The sequence below is a fragment of the Ptiloglossa arizonensis genome, chromosome 1 (assembly GCF_051014685.1).
Source record: "Ptiloglossa arizonensis isolate GNS036 chromosome 1, iyPtiAriz1_principal, whole genome shotgun sequence".
NCBI classification, from domain to species: domain Eukaryota; kingdom Metazoa; phylum Arthropoda; class Insecta; order Hymenoptera; family Colletidae; genus Ptiloglossa; species Ptiloglossa arizonensis.
This window is the reverse complement of record NC_135048.1, coordinates 20035505-20054043: the sequence shown is the minus strand read 5'-3', so window position 1 is coordinate 20054043 and position 18539 is coordinate 20035505. Positions and strand designations below refer to the sequence as shown.

The 18539-nt window shown below is 36.9% G+C and overlaps 3 protein-coding genes across 8 annotated transcripts in view; 2 read left to right on the top strand and 1 right to left on the bottom strand.

The window, feature by feature from the left end:
* Nucleotides 1–4483, top strand: part of LOC143143886 (putative G-protein coupled receptor CG31760) — a 49142-nt gene extending 44659 nt beyond the window's left edge. Inside the window, exons 13-19 of one of the 3 annotated variants that reach the window (XM_076305757.1) lie at nt 74–212; nt 296–401; nt 1058–1201; nt 1748–1930; nt 2042–2431; nt 3896–3941; nt 4164–4483. In XM_076305757.1, the coding sequence (XP_076161872.1) occupies nt 74–212; nt 296–401; nt 1058–1201; nt 1748–1930; nt 2042–2410 (941 nt within the window). In that variant the 3' untranslated portion in view covers nt 2411–2431; nt 3896–3941; nt 4164–4483. Of the gene's footprint in view, nt 1–73; nt 213–295; nt 402–1057; nt 1202–1747; nt 1931–2038; nt 2432–3895; nt 3942–4163 lie in introns of all 3 variants that reach the window. The other 2 variants (XM_076305740.1, XM_076305749.1) reach the window with 2 other exon arrangements.
* Nucleotides 4484–4647: 164 nt separating this feature from the next.
* LOC143153167 (uncharacterized) lies at nt 4648–12125 on the top strand. Its single transcript, XM_076324075.1, has 2 exons — nt 4648–9010; nt 9568–12125. The coding sequence occupies exon 2, from the start codon at nt 11443–11445 to the stop codon at nt 11854–11856; it is 414 nt and encodes a 137-aa protein (XP_076180190.1). The 5' UTR covers nt 4648–9010; nt 9568–11442; the 3' UTR covers nt 11857–12125.
* Nucleotides 12126–12738: 613 nt separating this feature from the next.
* The window catches only part of LOC143153149 (uncharacterized), a 27238-nt gene continuing 21437 nt past the window's right edge, over nt 12739–18539 (bottom strand). For all 4 annotated transcript variants that reach the window (XM_076324046.1, XM_076324063.1, XM_076324036.1 and 1 more), the window contains one exon: nt 12739–18287. In XM_076324046.1, the coding sequence (XP_076180161.1) occupies nt 18030–18287 (258 nt within the window). In that variant the 3' untranslated portion in view covers nt 12739–18029. The remainder of the gene's footprint in view (nt 18288–18539) is intronic.

Below are 18539 nucleotides of genomic sequence, written 5' to 3'. Positions count from 1 at the left end.
TTTATCAATTACGAAAAATTTTCTCGCACTGTTTATGGAAGTCGAAGAAAATACTTTCGTGGTTTTCTTACAGGAGAGATTATGTTCCTTGCGTGGGGCATTAAAGTGTGTTACAACGTACGCAACGCGGAAAGTCTCTTCAACGAGGCTCGTTTGATAAGCTATGCGATTTACAACATAGCCGCTGTGAATATAACCATGATCGCCATTCAGTATGACTTTTCATTTTCGGATATATAAAATCCCCAAGCGTCGTCGAACGAATTAAAATATAAATTGCACGATTTTCTTTCAGCCTTTTCATCTTCCCTCACGCCGGGCCGGATATCAAGTATTTGTTGGGCTTCCTGCGCACCCAGCTTTCCACTTCCGTAACCGTGTTCCTCGTGTTCGGACCCAAGGTAATCCACGTCTCTTCGATCGCTTTGCTTTTCGATAAATTCACGAATGTCTGGTTAATAAAGCCCCGCTATCACGTTTATGGGTCGTGTAAACTTATTTTTCACATCCTTAAAAATTTGACAATAATGCAGAAACTATCGCTACCAAGACACAAACAATACCGATCGTTATTTTATCTACGAAGACTTTCTATATGTAGAATATTGGCTATCCTGTTTACGCGTCGAGTAAACTTATTTTTTACATCCTTACAAATTTGACAACAACGTAGAAACTATCACCACCAAGACACAAACAATACCGATCGTTATTTTATCTACGAAGACTTTCTATATGTAGAATATCGGCTATCTCGTTTACACGTCGAGTAAACTTATTTTTTGCATCCTTAAAAATTTGACAACAACGTAGAAACTATCACCACCAAGACACAAACAATACCGATCGTTATTTTATCTACGAAGACTTTCTATATGTAGAAGTACGGTATCGAGTGATTTTTCACAAAAGAAAATTTTCTATCGTTAAAATGTTTCTTAGAAGTGAACTGTGTACAGAATGCAAAGCATAAACAAGTCACAATGAAAAGATGTCAGACGTAGTTACGAGAGAGTCTCTTTAAATAAACCTTCGAATACGTTTCGCACGATTTCAGGTGATTCGAGTTTTACGGGGTCAAGGAGATCAATGGGATAGTCGCGCTAGAGCTCGTGGTGTTACGGCGAGCTTCTCGTTAAACGGAACCGGCTTAGTGCCGGAGGAAACGACCGACTTGATTCAAGAAAACGAGGAACTTAAGGTGAATAAAGGACGCGTTGTTTCATTCTCGGGAAAACGGTAAAATTAATTGCCCATCGACACTGCGATTCGAAATCGTAGCAAACTTCATCATCGAAATAGAGTCGAAATACATTTATTCGCTCTTTGAAATATCATTTCGATACGCTATCGAGAACATTTCACCGAATCGTTCGTAATACTCTCACAGAGATCCGATGAAAAATATATAAAATTTCAATCGTCGTTAGTGGACGAGATAGATTCATTCGTCGACCGATAATACTCGTGTAAACGATACCTACCCGCTTTCTGGTAAATCAACAGCCTCGATCGTAACACTTGAAAGCGGGTATACGTTACAGACGAGACTGGGATCGATCCTGTTAACCCGAAACGAACCATCGCCAATTCTCGAAATTCGCGATAGATAATATTTCACTGTAATAATGATACAATGGATAATAACTGACTGTGGATAATTTTTCGATAATTTTCCCAAGAAGCTTGTCGTGGAAACTATTGTTTCGGGAATAAAATGAAAGAAAATTGATACCGGTCGTTTCAGGAGGAGATCCAGAAGCTGGCGGCGCAAATCGAGTTCATGAAAATCGTGCACATGGAGATGTACAATCGTCACATAAAACCGAAAGCCGGTGGATACTTCAGTACCCACAGCCATGGTCACGTCCATCCGTGCTCGGCGCAGAGTCCAATCGCCAAGAGCTCGACGGCCAGTTTTATATTGAAAGTATGTACCTAAGTCGTTCTGGTAATTTCGATCGGTAGTGGTTTATATTCGACGCGAGCCGACCGGGCCGTGAACATATTGAAAAATACAGTCAAGTAAATTATTGAGCAGACAGCCGTGGAGCGAGGGGCGAGCGCGGCCGCGGCTGCCGCGGTCGAGGATTTGACTTTCCCCTCCGGAAGCTTGCACAGGGCGCGCAGGATGGAAATTCTGAAGGAACGGAAAGTTGAGAGGGAAAGAGAACGGGAACGGGAGAGGGAGAAGGAACGGGAGAGGGAGAAGGAGAAGGAGAAGGAGAAGGGGAAGGAGCAGGCCCAGGACCAGGAGAAGGAGAAGGAGAAGGAGAAGGAGCAACAACAGTGTGAAAAGGAGAAGGAGACAGAGAAGGAGAAACAGGGGGATCAGGAAAAGGACAAAGAAGCGGAGCTGCAAGAGCAAACGCAACAAAAACATGCAGAACCAAGCGAACAAAACGTCTGACTAGTACTACATAGCGAAGAGGTAAGGCGTTCGTTTACTTAGCGGCGAACCGAGGATAGAATCGACCCGAAACATCTCCCGTCACCATTGCAGCATTGTAGATAACATTTGTAGGGTACCATTGTAGACGTAAATTCAGCTGGTCGCTCAAGGTCACTTGCACGAACGCGACTAACGTTCCGTACCATCTGTTCCATCGCGGAGGGGGTCTCGAGTCGAAGGCGAGCGTCACTTTGAGCTGCGAAAGATGGCCGCCGTTAACGTTGAACTTCGTTTCTTTGGAGGCAGGGTTGTCGTCTTTCGGACAGTGAAAAGTAGAATGCTTGGATAATACGAATATGAGTGACGAGCGTAAAGTGATACCGGATAAAAATACAAGGACGTGATAATGAAAAATGAAAATAACAAGATTGTAAATAATAATATAGGATATAATTACAAGAACTTAATAATGAAAAATTAGAAGAAGAGAAATGTAATTAATAATACGGGATAAAAATTCAAGGACGTGATAATGAAAAATGAAAATAACATGATTGTAAATAATAATACAGGATAAAATTACAAGGACTTAATAATGAAAAATAATAAGAAGAAATACGTGAGTAATAATACGGAATAAAAATACAAGAACGTAGTAATAAGAAATTAGAAGAAGAGAAATGTAATTAATAATACGGAATAAAAATACAAGGACGTGATAATAAAAAATATATGAGGTGAAAAATGTAAGTAATAATACAGAATCGAAATATAAAAATGTAAATAATAATACGGAATAAAAATACGAGAATTCAACGTTACGCGATGAAAAATACAAAACTGTAATAATATACGTAATAATATTCTGCTAAGATTCGGGGCTTGTTACGACCAAGTTAGACTATCGCACGATTGAGTTTTCCGGCTGTAAACCAATCGGAGTCAAGAAGAATCTTCGCGCCCTTTCGAGCCAAGGTCCTCGACTCTCACGGTGTCGTCACACCTGCTTTTGTATAATACTTGGCAGACAGAGGGTGCGTGTCTGCAGATGTGCGTAAAGAGACGAAAGATAGAGCAGCAGTGTTGCTACACAATACGGTACGGTCGAGCCCTAAATGGCCTTGAGTGGCCAATTGAATTTGATTCCACCTAGAACGAAGGGGACAAGCATGTTGCAAGTATTGTTGAAATCTGATCACACGACACTCGCTCAACCGTTAACTCGTGGATACGAAACTGATCCCATCTTCTAGACCCTTGAATGCAACCGGTGCACGATAATTTAAAATGAACATTTGTACAATATCAAATAAGTGGAAATTGTTCGCGTGATTCGAAGAAGCGACACGCTATGTTTCTAATAGTGTAATTCCCCTACCGACAATATCGATTCTCTCTTCGAGCTCACTGCGATTGTTCGATCGATACGATAATTGTACCATGTAAGAAGAATTTTAGGATAAGAAAGTATTTGTGAAACATTCTTTATCTCTTTTATTATAGAATCTTGGGTCTTTAAAGTGATTCTTTTCCTACTACCGATAACTGGGTATGTTACGCAATGCTAAAAATGATTAAAGTTGCTTGTTCTAAGTAGTAACAATATTAGCACAAATACATATATATATATATATATATACATATAACATACGATACGTAAAATAAATATTAGTTAAGTTTTAAGTAACAATGATAAACAAAAGTGTGTAATGTTTGTTTGTTTCTCGATTTATTTACGATAATAATCTTTGACCGTTACGATCGTTCGCAGATATGGTTGTGACGAATGCAGTTCGCTAAGAAGAATGAAAAAAGGCAGATGTGTGGTCGTACAAATAAAAAGCAGAAAAAGAAAAGTAAACTTAAATGGTACCCCTTCATGGATACGCGGCAGTGTTTGTATGAATCAAAAGAATTCAATCAGTAAATAATAAATAATGAATCACCACGTTCGCATCATTCGTTTGTGGTAGCAACTTGTCCTCATAGCTTTACCAAAAATCGTTTCTGTTACGATACGAAAAATAAAAAAGAAAGGAATAAATAAAAAGCAACTTTTCCTAGTTAAGACTGCAAGTCCTAAGACTTTTCCTAGTTCAGACTGCAAGTCCTAAGACTTTTCCCAATTAAGACTGCAAGTCCTAAGACTTTTCCTAGTTAAGACTGCAAGTCCTAAGAATTTTCCCAATTAAGACCGCAAGTCCTGTGAATTTTCCATCCTAAATGAAGAAATTCCTAGGACTTGCAGCCTTAAATATCGATATTCGTAAGACTTGCGATCGTAAGTGTAGAGATTCTCGGGACTTGCGGCCTTAATCTGGAAAATTCACAGGACTTGCGGTCTTAATTGGGAAAATTCGCGAAACTTGCATTCTCAATTGGGAAAATTCTTAGGACTTGCAGTCTTAATTGGGAAAATTCTTAGGACTTGCAGTCTGAACTAGGAAAAGTCTTAGGACTTGCAGTCTTAATTGGGAAAAGTCTTAGGACTTGCAGTCTGAACTAGGAAAAGTCTTAGGACTTGCAGTCTTAATTGGGAAAAGTCTTAGGACTTGCAGTCTTAATTGGGAAAAGTCTTAGGACTTGCAGATATTTTAGCAGATATCTTGCAGATATAGTCGAACGAGGCTGGATACAATTACGGGAAATACGACGTAGGAGCAAAATAAAGCAATTGAATTCGTATTAATTTATTTCCCTTGTTCCAGCCTGGTCTGGTCTCATTTACTTATCGAACCATTCGAACGAGTTCACGGCGAACGTGTTTGAAACCGTGCATTCGATAATCGCCGAACGAATGAAAAGCACGTTTTCATGTACGTTCTTGGAATTTCATGTACGATCTAGCAATTTTATTGTACGTTCTTGGAACAAAATCGTGATTGTAAAATTATTTACCGTTAGACGGTTCCTGACATTTCTGCAGCATTGGGTGACTAATTTCGAATGGATGTAATAAAAATATATTGACGATCGAAGGACAGCCGGAAGTGAAAAATCGAAGGTCGAGTGAAATAAAGGGAGGGAGAAGGTTAGAAAAATAATTTTACACGCACCGTGTAACGAAATAAAAAACAACGTACAGATTTTTTAATCTTGAAACGAAATCGTGATTGTAAAATTATTTTTTATTAGACGGTTCTTTGAAATTTCTGTAGTTTTGGGTGAGTAATTTTCTAACGAGGGTAATAAAAAGATATTGATGATCAATGGGCAGCTGTAAACAAAAAATCGAAGCTTGAATAAAATAAAGGGAGTTAGAAGGTCAGAAAATATGGTGTCTTTGTTATTTCTTAAATTGAAAATAATTTTACACGCACCGTGTACCGAAATAAAAAGCAACTTTTCCTAGTTAAGACTGCAAGTCCTAAGACTTTTCCTAGTTCAGTTAGTCGTTATGAAAACGATTTACTTTCGTAAGAGTTACACCAAGATGTCTGTCAAGAGAAGACGATAAGGATCGTACCTATTAGCCAATGAAGTTATCATCCCGATGATCGCATCGATGAAATCGTAAATTAGATATTATTTATATCTACTACACAGTCTATAATTTATTATTCCTCAAGATCAATTATTCCGGTTGTTTCTTAGAAAACAATTAACTATCAGAGGAGAAGGAATTCTTGTATACAATTGTGACGTCCAGTGCGTTGCGATAAATGGTTCAACTATACGTGCCATTTTATTAATTTTACTATGACAAACAAGAATGAAAAAAGACAAGGGTTTTTTTTTTAGGTACTGTCATCTTTTGATCGCGTCAATATATTATTTTACGAGTTTCGTCGTCAAAGACACCAGTTTGGTGTAGATTTGTTTCCAAGACACGATTAGATAAATGTTTCTAAATTCATTTGTTACGAAATTTCTATCACTAACATACGGAGCTTTTTAACGTAATTGTAAATAAATAGTTGTCGGTGCTGTACACCGATCAAGTATCTGGATATTCGTAATATTTGAATCGTACAATGTGGACTATAAATCGAATAGTTTCGATCCAATAACAAATAAATGGAAACAACCTCGTTCAAATAATAACATTCGAATTCCCAAATTGTTTACATTTCATTCGTAGCATTCGAATACTCGAATATTCGAACTTCATTTGTAGCGTTCGAATACTCGAATATTCGAACTTCATTTGTAGCATTCGAATACTCGAATATTCGAACTTCATTTGTAGCATTCGAATACCCAAATATTCGAACTTCGTTTGTAGCATTCGAATATTCAAATATTCGAACTTCATTTGTAGTACTCGAATACCCTCTCAAATATTCGGATATAAAATTATTCGACTTGTCCCTGCCCTGATCACCTGTGGTGAGCACCGACGACGAGTTACGTTATACTTTCATCTTCGAGCAACGTCTCTTGCGCATGCGTGAATCATACATGAATCTGTGTGGACGAATGAAATCATATCACAGTACGTACCGAGTAAGAATTGCAATTATCAATTATACACTCTATCGATAGCGTTACTTAACCCTTTACTTGGCAACTGTCCAAAGGCATAACAGTTGCTTCAAGATATCATGGTGGCGTACAAATAAAATGAATATCAAAAAGCATAAGAAGTGATGCAATTGACGGCCGATATTGACTCGTTACACTTGCACGACATCGTGTCGAATGAATCGTAACGTTCCAAGCGTGTGCTTTTATATGCTACTAAATCAAATTAAAAGAATTCCCGTAACATTCTGTACCAAAGATACAGGAGGACTGAAAGCAAATACTGAAAGTACGCGTCTCGATTAACAGACTGCGAAACATTAGTGTGAATCCATGTTATTTACAAGCAATATTTCCGATTAAAGGGTTAAATACTGTACGTCGAATACAAACCGAAAGAACCTGCGAAATGATTTTGACGGAATCGTCGTATAATCTGTCGGCGTATAGTAATCCCCGCTTTGAAGTGACAGCTTTTATATCGGATTTAAGCAACGGAACCATCTCTCCCCTCCAACTGTTTACGTTCACGTAGTACGAACGATTCGTCGACACGCGATCCTTGTTAAACTCGGTTCGAGAATAATCGCTACCTACCCCGCTTTCAAGTGAATCGACGATCACGATCCAGTCACTCGAAAACGGGAATTACTGTACCGACAACAATAATATAAATCAAGGGTACAAGGATTGCTTCGGAAATGAAAATTTATTCGTATCAACGCCCATTTTCTACGCAAACGAACTCTTTTGACTTTTATAATGACTTTTCGCTGGATTCGATATTTTTCAATTACAACAATTCGCATCGATCGCAACTTTGTACTTCTTCGTTCTCCGTTCTCGCAACGATTACAAAACGAATATTTGATTTTCTGTGTTTTTTTTTTTTTTTTTTCTTTTTTTTTTAACACACAACCGAACGAACAAACTCCGGAAACAATGTTCAAACTGAAAGTAAACGATGCAATTCAATCCCGATTTACCGAATTGTTTTTTAAACGTTATAATTTACACGTATAGTTCACGATGATGTAAACTAGGGGAAACATGGAGGAGGCATGCGACAGTTGAAAGTACACAAAGACTAAGAAATCGTTGTATCGCACAAAGTATCGATAAGTAACGAGCACGTAAAGCATTTTATTATATGATTGGAGCGTAAAATTAAATTGGAAACTACGTCATAAAGAACGCGCATTTTATACGACAATAAGATAAAATCTAAGATATTTTCTCGTTACTAATAATTCGAGGAGCTCACGGTTCGTCATCGCCAGAACAATCCGTTGTGGGAAGCTTTCGTTTCGATCACTGAAAATTCCGCGCGTTATTTAAAAATAACGATGCGTCTGTCGCGAAAAGTTGTTAGACGCTCCTGTGTGTGGCAACTTTGTATTTTTATATGAACCGATCTAAGAGAATCGTTCTTATTATTATTATTTACGCGCGATCGTTGAAATCAAAGGCGCGCTGTTTGCACATTATCCCATAAGTATATACACTTACGTTGAATGACACCGTAGGATGAATTTTCTTTTTCTCTTTTCACATAATCGTTCTTCTAATATCTCGAAGATCGCACAGATGCAATGGCGTAGCCAGAATTTTCATACAGAGATGGCAAAATTTGTTTCTCTCCTATATTTGCAAAGAAACATAGAAATTACCTTTTCATTGTTCCACGTTCAATTTTCTTTTGTTTTCTTTTTTTTTTTTTAATATATTCGAAGCATCGATTCGAATGTTTTTATAAATGTATACAAAATTTGTTTAATTCTTGCACAGGCCTTCCTCTGGTTATGCTACTGCGCAGATGCGTAGGAAAACATTGGACAATTAAACGGTTATTATACATACGTGACAAAATTGCTACACGGAGGGGTTAATTGTTAAATAATGATAAATAGCAATCATGTATCATGTTAAAATACACGCTAGATTCTCGCAATGTTCAACATTATTCGTACCGAGGCTGTCGAGCTTGCAAACATGTATAGATCAAGAGCAATGACCGAAGGGGCGATCACTGCATCGCGAATCAATTTACATACCGACTACTCGACATCATTTTAGAAGTTTACGTTCTCACTGTGGTCATCGATACAATAGGCGACCGATCATGGCCAACAAATATCGCTGTTCGTGTCTAAGGTATTTATCGTATATACCATCATTGTTGAATATGTAACTAACCGACGCACGTAAATACGTCACCTGTAATCAAGGTGGCTCGGTTGAAGTCAATCGATACGACGGTAAGATTGTTTTTCTATTTTCCTTCGACGAATTTTCATTCGGGATACAAGACTCACGCTCGATGACGAGACATACAATTCGTACGTTCGTGAAACTTTTAAAAAGACACGGACCATCGTTCGAAAGTGTTCAATGTTTCGTTACGCGTCCGATGCAACAAAAATTGATTTTTCTTTAGCGAAATATACGCCAGTCGTGTCATCAAACTTACGTATATATATATTTTTTAAACGTGTTTACGTTCGTAAAAAAATTACTTATATTATTACCTCCTTAGAATACAATAAGTGAACTTTCGCTCTTTTGTTCAATGTATATGTATATAACAGGAGGTCGAACACTTTCGAACGGTGGTGCGATCACGTATGAATAAATGGATGACATTTTTAAGAAAAAACAAAAATTTATAAGTTCGTTACGCGGCGAATAATTACCATTTGAACATTTTACAGGATCCTGGGAACGTAAATGCGACGAAGGAAAATCGGAAGAAAAGTCAGTGTTGGGGATCGTCTAGATCGAGTCTGCCTCGAGATGTAGAAGTAACTTGCGACACGAATGCTTCTTGCGTTCACGCGCAGGTTCGATGTAGTTTCATAGTAGAGAAGCGTTAATCGAATGTAGCCAAGCTGTTGCTTAAGACACTTAGGATAGACTTAACGCTAAAGGACAGTTGGTCGAATCGATGAGAAACTTTGAATAAAGGAACTAGTAAATTCGAAAGTTCAACCGTACGAAGTATTCAAATATCGGACTCGTAATACAGAAGAAAATAGTCGTTATAGTGTACGTTTGTATTATTCAGGGCGGTGATTATTCGTCGAATTATTCTGTATTCGAATACTCGAACGCTTCAGCGATACAAATATTCGACGAAGATAATTCGAATACTTGACTATTCAAATACCATAAGAATGCTACTCGAGTACCGAAATATTTGAATAACGATATTTCAAGCATACGAACAGTTATAAAACAATCGAATAGTTTCAGTCTTGGTTTATACACGAACGATTAACCGCAGAAACAATACACTCCAATGGAACGATATTTTTAAAAATAAAAGAATCTGTTTCCAGTGTACAGCGCGGGCCAAAGTCGCGATTGGTCAAATCGTATTCACACGCACACGTACCCGATCAGTTTTTGAAATGAATTTTCTTGAAAACGAAACCACGCTTAACATTTATGAAAAAATGTTAGTACATATTTTCGACTAATTTTTACACGAAAAATCAACCCGATCCCAGTCGTACTGCGAATTTTGGCTTGCACCGTATAATAGAAACTTCGTGTGTGGAATGGGACTACTTGTCGAATATTTCTGTATTCGTATTTTTGAATATCTCGACGATTCAAATATTCGACGAATACTCGAGTATTCGAATACTTTGTACAAGTATCTGGATTTTTTTAGTAGACGTGCATTCGAATAATGCGATACGAACTCTGAATTAAGTAGTTCCAGCCCCTGGAACAAGTATACGAATACTTTCTTATTTGAATAATAATATTCGAATAACGACACTCGAGTATCGAACAGATTCGAAATTTATTCGTAGCATCCGAATAACTGAAATATTCGAGTAGTCTCGGCTCCGGCACGAAACGATTTTGCAGAGAAAATGATAACGGTTTGGACAATTGTAAGTTTCATCGATTCTTCCATAAAAACGATACGATCGATGTAAGTAAAGTATAGACGATAATAATAAATTGAGGAGGACTTTGAGAAACCATCACGAATTCAGATAAAAGTAAGCTCCTATCCGCTAGAGAGTCGTTGCAATCTATTCTTTTGTCAACTAGAACGGTTGTTAAAGTTATCGCGTTGTTCCTTCTGTGGTGTAACTATGTAAATTGCAATAAATAGCAGAAACGAAGAAGTGGAAGAAAAGAAACAATGCTTTCGATGTCGCTGTGTAACTCGAGTTAATGTTAGTGGAATAAAGAAAAAAGAAAAAAAAAAAAAAAAAAACACTTCGAAACTACGTCAAGAAACATATACCGGTTCAACGAGAGATCGCGTTCAATGATTGACTTTGTAATCGACGACATCTCTCGAGGCCGATTTCGATCTCGGACGATCCTTTGATCGCGATTCTTTGCTACCGGCATCGGAAGTGTCCAAGCTAATTGTAAGATACGTTTTAGCGTTACGTAAACTGCGATGAAAGAGAGGTATTATGGTTACCCTGAACGGAGAAGAGAAATCCGTTACATTTCCCACCCGACACCTGAAAAAGTCTGTGTATAAGCGAAACCTAATTTGTAAAGATGTAATGTATATGTAATTTGTAAAGATATAATGTATAATGTAACATATAATGTCGATGAATATAACGATAACTGCGATTAACGTGGAAGAAAAGAAGAACCCATTAGTGCTGCTGATTTTCATATTCTTTACTTACCGACTTCTTCCCTCAACGCTGAAATGTTTCAGTTCCCATTCACCTAGCACAGTGATTCTTAACCACTTCGTCGTTTTGATGGTGCACTCGATTCACATTCTTTCCGATTCTCACCATAATTATTCTCAATTGATAGCTGTGCGAGGTATTTTTATCCGCAAACTGCACCGTCGGCCCAAAAAGATTAACAATCTTTTCCAAAACTGCCATCAGCTTAAAAAGGTTAAGAACCACTGCCCTGGCAAATATTCGATTTTACGCAACTTAATTGTAAGTATATCTGAAACATTATCTCTCTATTATTATTGTTACCATTGTAATATATAGGCGATAAAAAAAAAAAAAGAATATAACTAAATATATTTACCGAAGAGAACCCACCATCGAGATCGAAATATTATATCTAATAAATGCTCAATGGCTGAAAACACAAACGGTATTTATTATTTGCATCGGAGCTCTCGACGACCAAACAAGCAAGACTTACGTAAAAGGTAAATTAACAATCGGAGATATGCATAAAAGTGTATCGTGCACACGGTAAAGAATAGCGATTGACTTTTATGAGCAATAACACGAGCTGAGTATTGCTCGGTTATAAGACACCATAATCAGGGTCTCCTCGTTTCCATGTATTCGGACGAGGTGTTCATTTTTGTTGCAAGAATCGACATTTTTTATCACACTCTGGGCTCGAGTCATCCGTGTACTCTCTGCGAGCAAAGTGATTGTAACAAAGTGAAAAACAACGAGAAAATTTAAAGAAAAATTATTTAAAGAAAAATAAATGCAATTTAAATAATCGTTACCAGTTTTTATAATAATACGCTCCTAAAGAGAGCTTGCAAATAGGATGAAAACATTGAATAGGTAAATATAAAGTAAATATTACTCCCGATACCAAAAAATATATTATCTCGTTGACTTTATCTTCGAGATGATATTTTAAGTAATCGTGGTACCACTCTGTATAGTAATCGTTCAACTTCGTTAAAAATGATACAATCTTGCTGCGTGTTAAGGAAAAAGTACTGGAAATATTTTCAAACCGGTGGGTCCCATTTTAAATCTTATCTTCCACTGATATAACGGGGTGTCGAAGAATTTCGTATCGCATCGCACGTGTACAGTAATTGTATTTTTACTTCTCGGTGTACAAGTATAAAATTATGCGTTCAGCTTCGTTGCGAAGAATAACAAGAAAAGGTGCCAATTAAAAAAGACATTGACTTTACAGTTTATTTACACAGGCTACACAATGTACACTATGAGAGATATGAAGACTCGCATGCGACCTTTTCTTGGACGCTCTAAAAGATTGCACGAAATTCACTCGCAGCTTGCCGTGGCAGACCAAATCGTCGTATCATTGAAAAAATTGCACATCGCCATAACGGAAGTTTATAATGTAACGCTGTATAGGTCGAGCAACAAGAACTTAACGAAACAAAATATAGTTTGTACAACAACAACAACAATGTTACAGAAAAAACACGATTCGGGTAGCGCTGGCCGCTACCGTGATATACGCTTACATTATTCTAGAAACCAAAAAACAAAACTGGCTCGTGAACGTAATCAAAATGAATAATTCGATAGAACATAAAACTTCCAACCGGCCGACTCATTGTCAGTGGAATTGATTCTCGTGGTATCTTGGTCCGAGTTTACTCTTGAAAGTTCGGATAGTTTCTTTATTTTCTTTTTTTTCTTCTTCTTTTTTTGGTTAAATTCCCAAGAGAGCGAAAATTAAAATTTTTGTGCACTCATTTTCCGCGAACGCGATCAAAACTGAGAATCAATTCTGGAAAATAGAATCGTTCGACGTGACCGCGAATAAAAATGTATAAACGACGATCGTGAGAATCGTAACGTAGAAGACGCGTTGTTACGTACATCGAGCATCGAATTATTTCATTTCGTTCGAATGGATAATTAGGGCTACTTATATAATCGCAAAAACAAGAACATCGAGAGCGTTAGTCGATCAGATATCGTTCAAGAAGCTGTTCGTGAAGAAAGAAAAAAAAAAAAGAACGAAAGGAAACGGTATCAACAACATTCGTTCACCTGGACGCCAGCCCTCGAACGCGATACACACGTATGCTGAATTCTTTCGTTTTTATACGGCAGACACGCACACTTACGCACACGTATACTCTAATATTTGGACATTTGTACTTGACGTATTTCGATCGCGTGTATAACAAAATATTCGAAGCTACATTTCTTTTCTCGGCTCCGAGGATCGTTGAGCCGCTTTACACGCAGGTATAGTTTGCACTGTCGTGCATCGTCGTGCACGAGTTTCGTAGTAACAAACGTGACATAGTGCAACGTGAAATTAGTTTTAATGTTATGACTGTCCTACGTCTTACGTAGAAATTTAAGGGAGAAACGTAGACACCTGCTACTCGATCCGATAAAAATCGTCGGACGTTCAACATCATTTAGGCGTACACGTAATTCGAATATTTAATTAGGTCCACGTTTAAACTCGCTCGTTAAAAATACAAACGCTTTGTCAACTAGCTAACAGAAGTAATTCGAACTCGAGGAAATTTGCTTTCGAATACAGTAGAGTCGCCATTGTCCGAATCTTTGTTATACGAACACTGTGTATTCTTCCGTGAAGATCGAAATTAATCCTACATTAATGATAACTTATATAATTAGCACGGGACGTGCAACGTAACATTTTTAACAAGAAATTAAAATATGGCATTACGAAATTTGGTGTCTCTAGTATTTTTGTTTCTTACTTCTAATGGTAACAATTGTTTTACGGTACAACTAACTGTAAAAATGTTGTTGAAACGAACATCTTATTTTTATAACATTTTCTACCATTTTCTGCGCAAGTTCTGGGTCCATTGATTTCTTATTGGGCGTATAGCTTACTGAAATGAACCAAGTATTGACAACGAAGAAAATGTTTAAAATTAATATAGATTAAGCGTACACGTGTATGTAAAAACTATACGACTTTTACCAAATGTCTAGTTTGTCGCGTGACAATAACTTTCAAAGTATTTTTTATATCGTTTACTTACGATAAAGTCTGAAAAAACTGCACATTGTCACAAACGATGAAAAATACAATTTGTGAATTTTCTGCAGTATCAGATTGACTTTAAATCTGTTAAGTACCAGTATTCTATCTTGGGGGACTCTTGGAATAACATTTTTAACGTATTTTCTTGTTATTAAAATTAATATTACGTAATTTGTAAGACATAAATTTGAAACTTGAATTAAATGCACTTTAATTCGTTTGTAATTTATTTTATAACATACTACGCATAAATAAAAAAATTATATTCGTTATTCGTTATTCTGGTAGATGACAATGTCATATTTATACAACACGTTTCCAAAAAAAAATATTAATTTTGGAAAAAAGAAAAAAACAATAATTTGGTACTTAACGGGTTAATAGTGTTTTTTAAATGTTTGTATGACCAAGAGACTAGACAAATTGGAAAGAATCCTACGGCAAACTTTATCATGTAGAGGTATTATTTTTAAAAATGGACTTCTAGTTTTACGTCTACGGAAACAATTTTGTGAAATGAACTTTTGTAGCTACCTAATATTTTTGGCTACTATAGTATGTATAATAATGGGGTCATAGCGGAAACGCGTAGTACCAACGCTGTTGATAACGCAACATATGGTGTCACACCAGTTATGGCTACTAGCATTAAAAATATCTTCATTTCAATTTCAGTAAATGTTCGAAAGATTTCTGAATCTTTTAAATATTGCAAAAATATTTAAAATCGTTCAGATAGTACAATGATTTTAACGATCGTTCGAATATTCTAAAGACTTTTAAATCTTCGTAGCACCGACGATGAAAAATTTATGCAACTTGGCGGTCGAAAAGATACGAGCCTCGTAAATTTTAAAAAAAGATTTTTCAGTACGTAATAAAACGACGATTCTTACGTATTATTCGTATACGTATTTCTTCCATATGTATTACCTTCTCAACACCTTTGTCGCTCATATATTCGTATCAGTTTACCTGAAATAAAACGAGATCGTGGAAAATAGCGAACGTTCTGTTGTAGAAACATTCTTGTGCACAAATAATCGTGTCTCGTTTTTAAATTCGGACAATGCAGGTTCTACTGTACTCGCAGTACTGCAAAGTTGTTTAAGTAGATTTAGATACAGGAAATAACAGTATCGGTTAAAACAACCGACGCATGTACCAACAAAGTATAAATTTGCATTAATATTCATCCTATATTAACCGCTGCGCAAACAATTTTACGCGGAAGAGGTCCATAATTTAAGCTTTGGTCAGTCGAGTAGTTTCACAATGCAAACCATACCACAGTCTTCAAGCTAAAGTAATTTGGTCGAGTTTTCAACGTAAAGTTCCTTTTCCTAATCTTATCATCCGACATAAATTTCGCCCGTACGACATCGTGAATGGTCGTATACTTCGATTTATCAGTACGCTAAACAGTCGTCTCGGACTCTTATCATTTTCCTATATGGCCTGTCTTCACCCTCAATTACTTAGTTAATACGTAATAACATGGGTGCCTCAGGTACTCTTTCGAACGAATTCGCGTCGAATCTACAACAAGGATGCCTCGAACCTCAATAAATAAATAAATACCAGAATTGTGATAAAATTAATTAGAAAGTTGTTCTGCATCTCCGATCAGGTCGAGATGACGCGAAACGAGGGGCTCGAACCAAAAGCGAAAGAACCATAGTACCTCTGTTTTATCGTGATTGTTGATAAAAGGGACTCACTTTCGATAAGCAATTATTTTTACAACTGAATCACTTTGGCACCACCGAATAATTTGATTCGTTTCCGCAAACATTTCCATTCGATGCGCTAAGACGTATAAAAATTTATTTTGTTTCATTTATTTATAAAGTTCACTTCTGTTTCAAACCCCTTGAACATCGTGAACGACCCAGTACGCGCAACAACGACACTCTTTTGGACAGTGAATCGTTGATCCGAATAAACGTCCTAGTATCGTATCCGTAAGACTCGTCAGTTTGGTTACTCTTACGTGACATAGCAACGAACTATATACGAAAATTAAATAAGATTTGAAGTTCTAGTGAAAGCTGTTTCGCAATAACTCTGCAGAATGGAGCATAAATCGTGGTACACTCAATTCCTCGTGAATAAGGAAACGTCACAAGTGATATGAACGTACTTCAAACCGAGGGTAGGACTACTTGAATAGTTCGGTATTAGCATTACGGTATCCGAATGTTACGAACATACTTGGAATATTTCATTCACCGGATATCATTATTCGAATATTTTAAAACACGAAGAGTAAGAATTCACGTAGCACTATTCGAATATTTCCGAATACTCGAGTATTTACAAGTATTCGAATAGTACTCCAATTACGTTCGTTACATCCGAAGTGTTCGAATATTCGAATATGGAAAACCTTGACAAGTAATCCCAGTTCTACTTCACACGAGATATGTTTTCGAAGAGATCGAGTTTCAAAAATCGTAATCTCTCTGTAAATTCTCACTTCTCTGTTTGTGTTTACCAATCGACAGACATATTAGCTTTCCATTGCTACCTTTGGTAATATATACTCGATTCCCAGATCCTATTCAGTTATTGTGATAATAAATCGTACAACATTTTGTCTAATCAATCGTGGAAAATAGATTTGAAAATCAATTCGTACCGTAGCTTCTGTTCTTCCATATGCAAACATACGGATAATAAAATTGCAAATTGTTAAATTCTTAAATACGCGAATACGGTACAGAAAAAAATTGCATTATTTTCACACACGTCGTCAGTTTTGCAAACACAAACAGAACGCAATTTCGTATGAAATTCTTTCAAATACAAAGCCTCGCGTAAATGAACTTTTTTCCATGTTCTTGATCCGATCTTCACAAGAAATCGTTTCAATTGCGACACGACTTACGTCCCACCTTGTATAGTTACGCGTTCATACGTTCATCGTATGCAGCACCCCATTCCGAAACAGTAGATTTTAGTCAGCGTTGTCGATAGCAAAAATATTTCTACCACATGTTTACGGACAGTCGTGTTATAAATTTTTCAAGAATTTCAGAATCGATTAAAGTTTTACGAATTGATACACCCATTATCAAAAAAAAGAAAAAACAAACAAATATTCGATCCGAAATGATAAATGTCAACGAATCGATAATTAAATGCCCAAAAAAATTACGAAGCAATTAATATACCGAGGTTGATCAATTCCTAGTCCACGAAAATATCCAAATTTTATAACATTTCGCGAAGAAAATTTGAAACGATACATTTATTCCTCTCTGCCGACGAAAAGTTTCACCTGTTGTATCGGAAAAAATCGGAAAAAAGTACCTGGATCGCGTCATCGATCGAAGAAAATTCGACATTTCCACGCACTCTCTAAATATGAGTTACGGTGGATCCTCTCGTTCATAGAGAAACACCTCTTCTGAGGTTGCAGAAGAGAATCGAAGATAATTGATTAAACCGTATCTTCCTCGCCGTTTCCGCTCTGACCACCGTAATGATCCTTATCCTTGTCCGTGTCTGTGTCCGTGTCCTTTTCTTTATCGTCGTCCCTCTGTTCCTCTTTTTTTCGAACTTCGACTTTCTCTTCCTTATCGTCGACCGTGAAGTCGTCACTTTTATCCGTTGAATTCGCGGAATGAGATTTGTTCAGCAGCGAACTGAACTCACCGAATTTCAATATTTCCTCCATAGCTGATTGTTCTAAGTTCACCTGTCGAAAACACGTAAATTATCATCTCGATGATTCAATTCTTGTAAATTAAAACGAACGGAAAGAAAAAATTGGAAAATTATTTAAAAATTGTCAAACACTCCAACGTGACCAGTTTTTTCATTGTTCTCGCGATTGAATGCCCTTCGGTAACAATTGGAAGAACATTTTCTCGTAGAATGATATTATGTTCTTCCAATTACTGGTAAAAGGGACTCGAGCGCGAGACGAAACCGCTTAAAATATTAATAA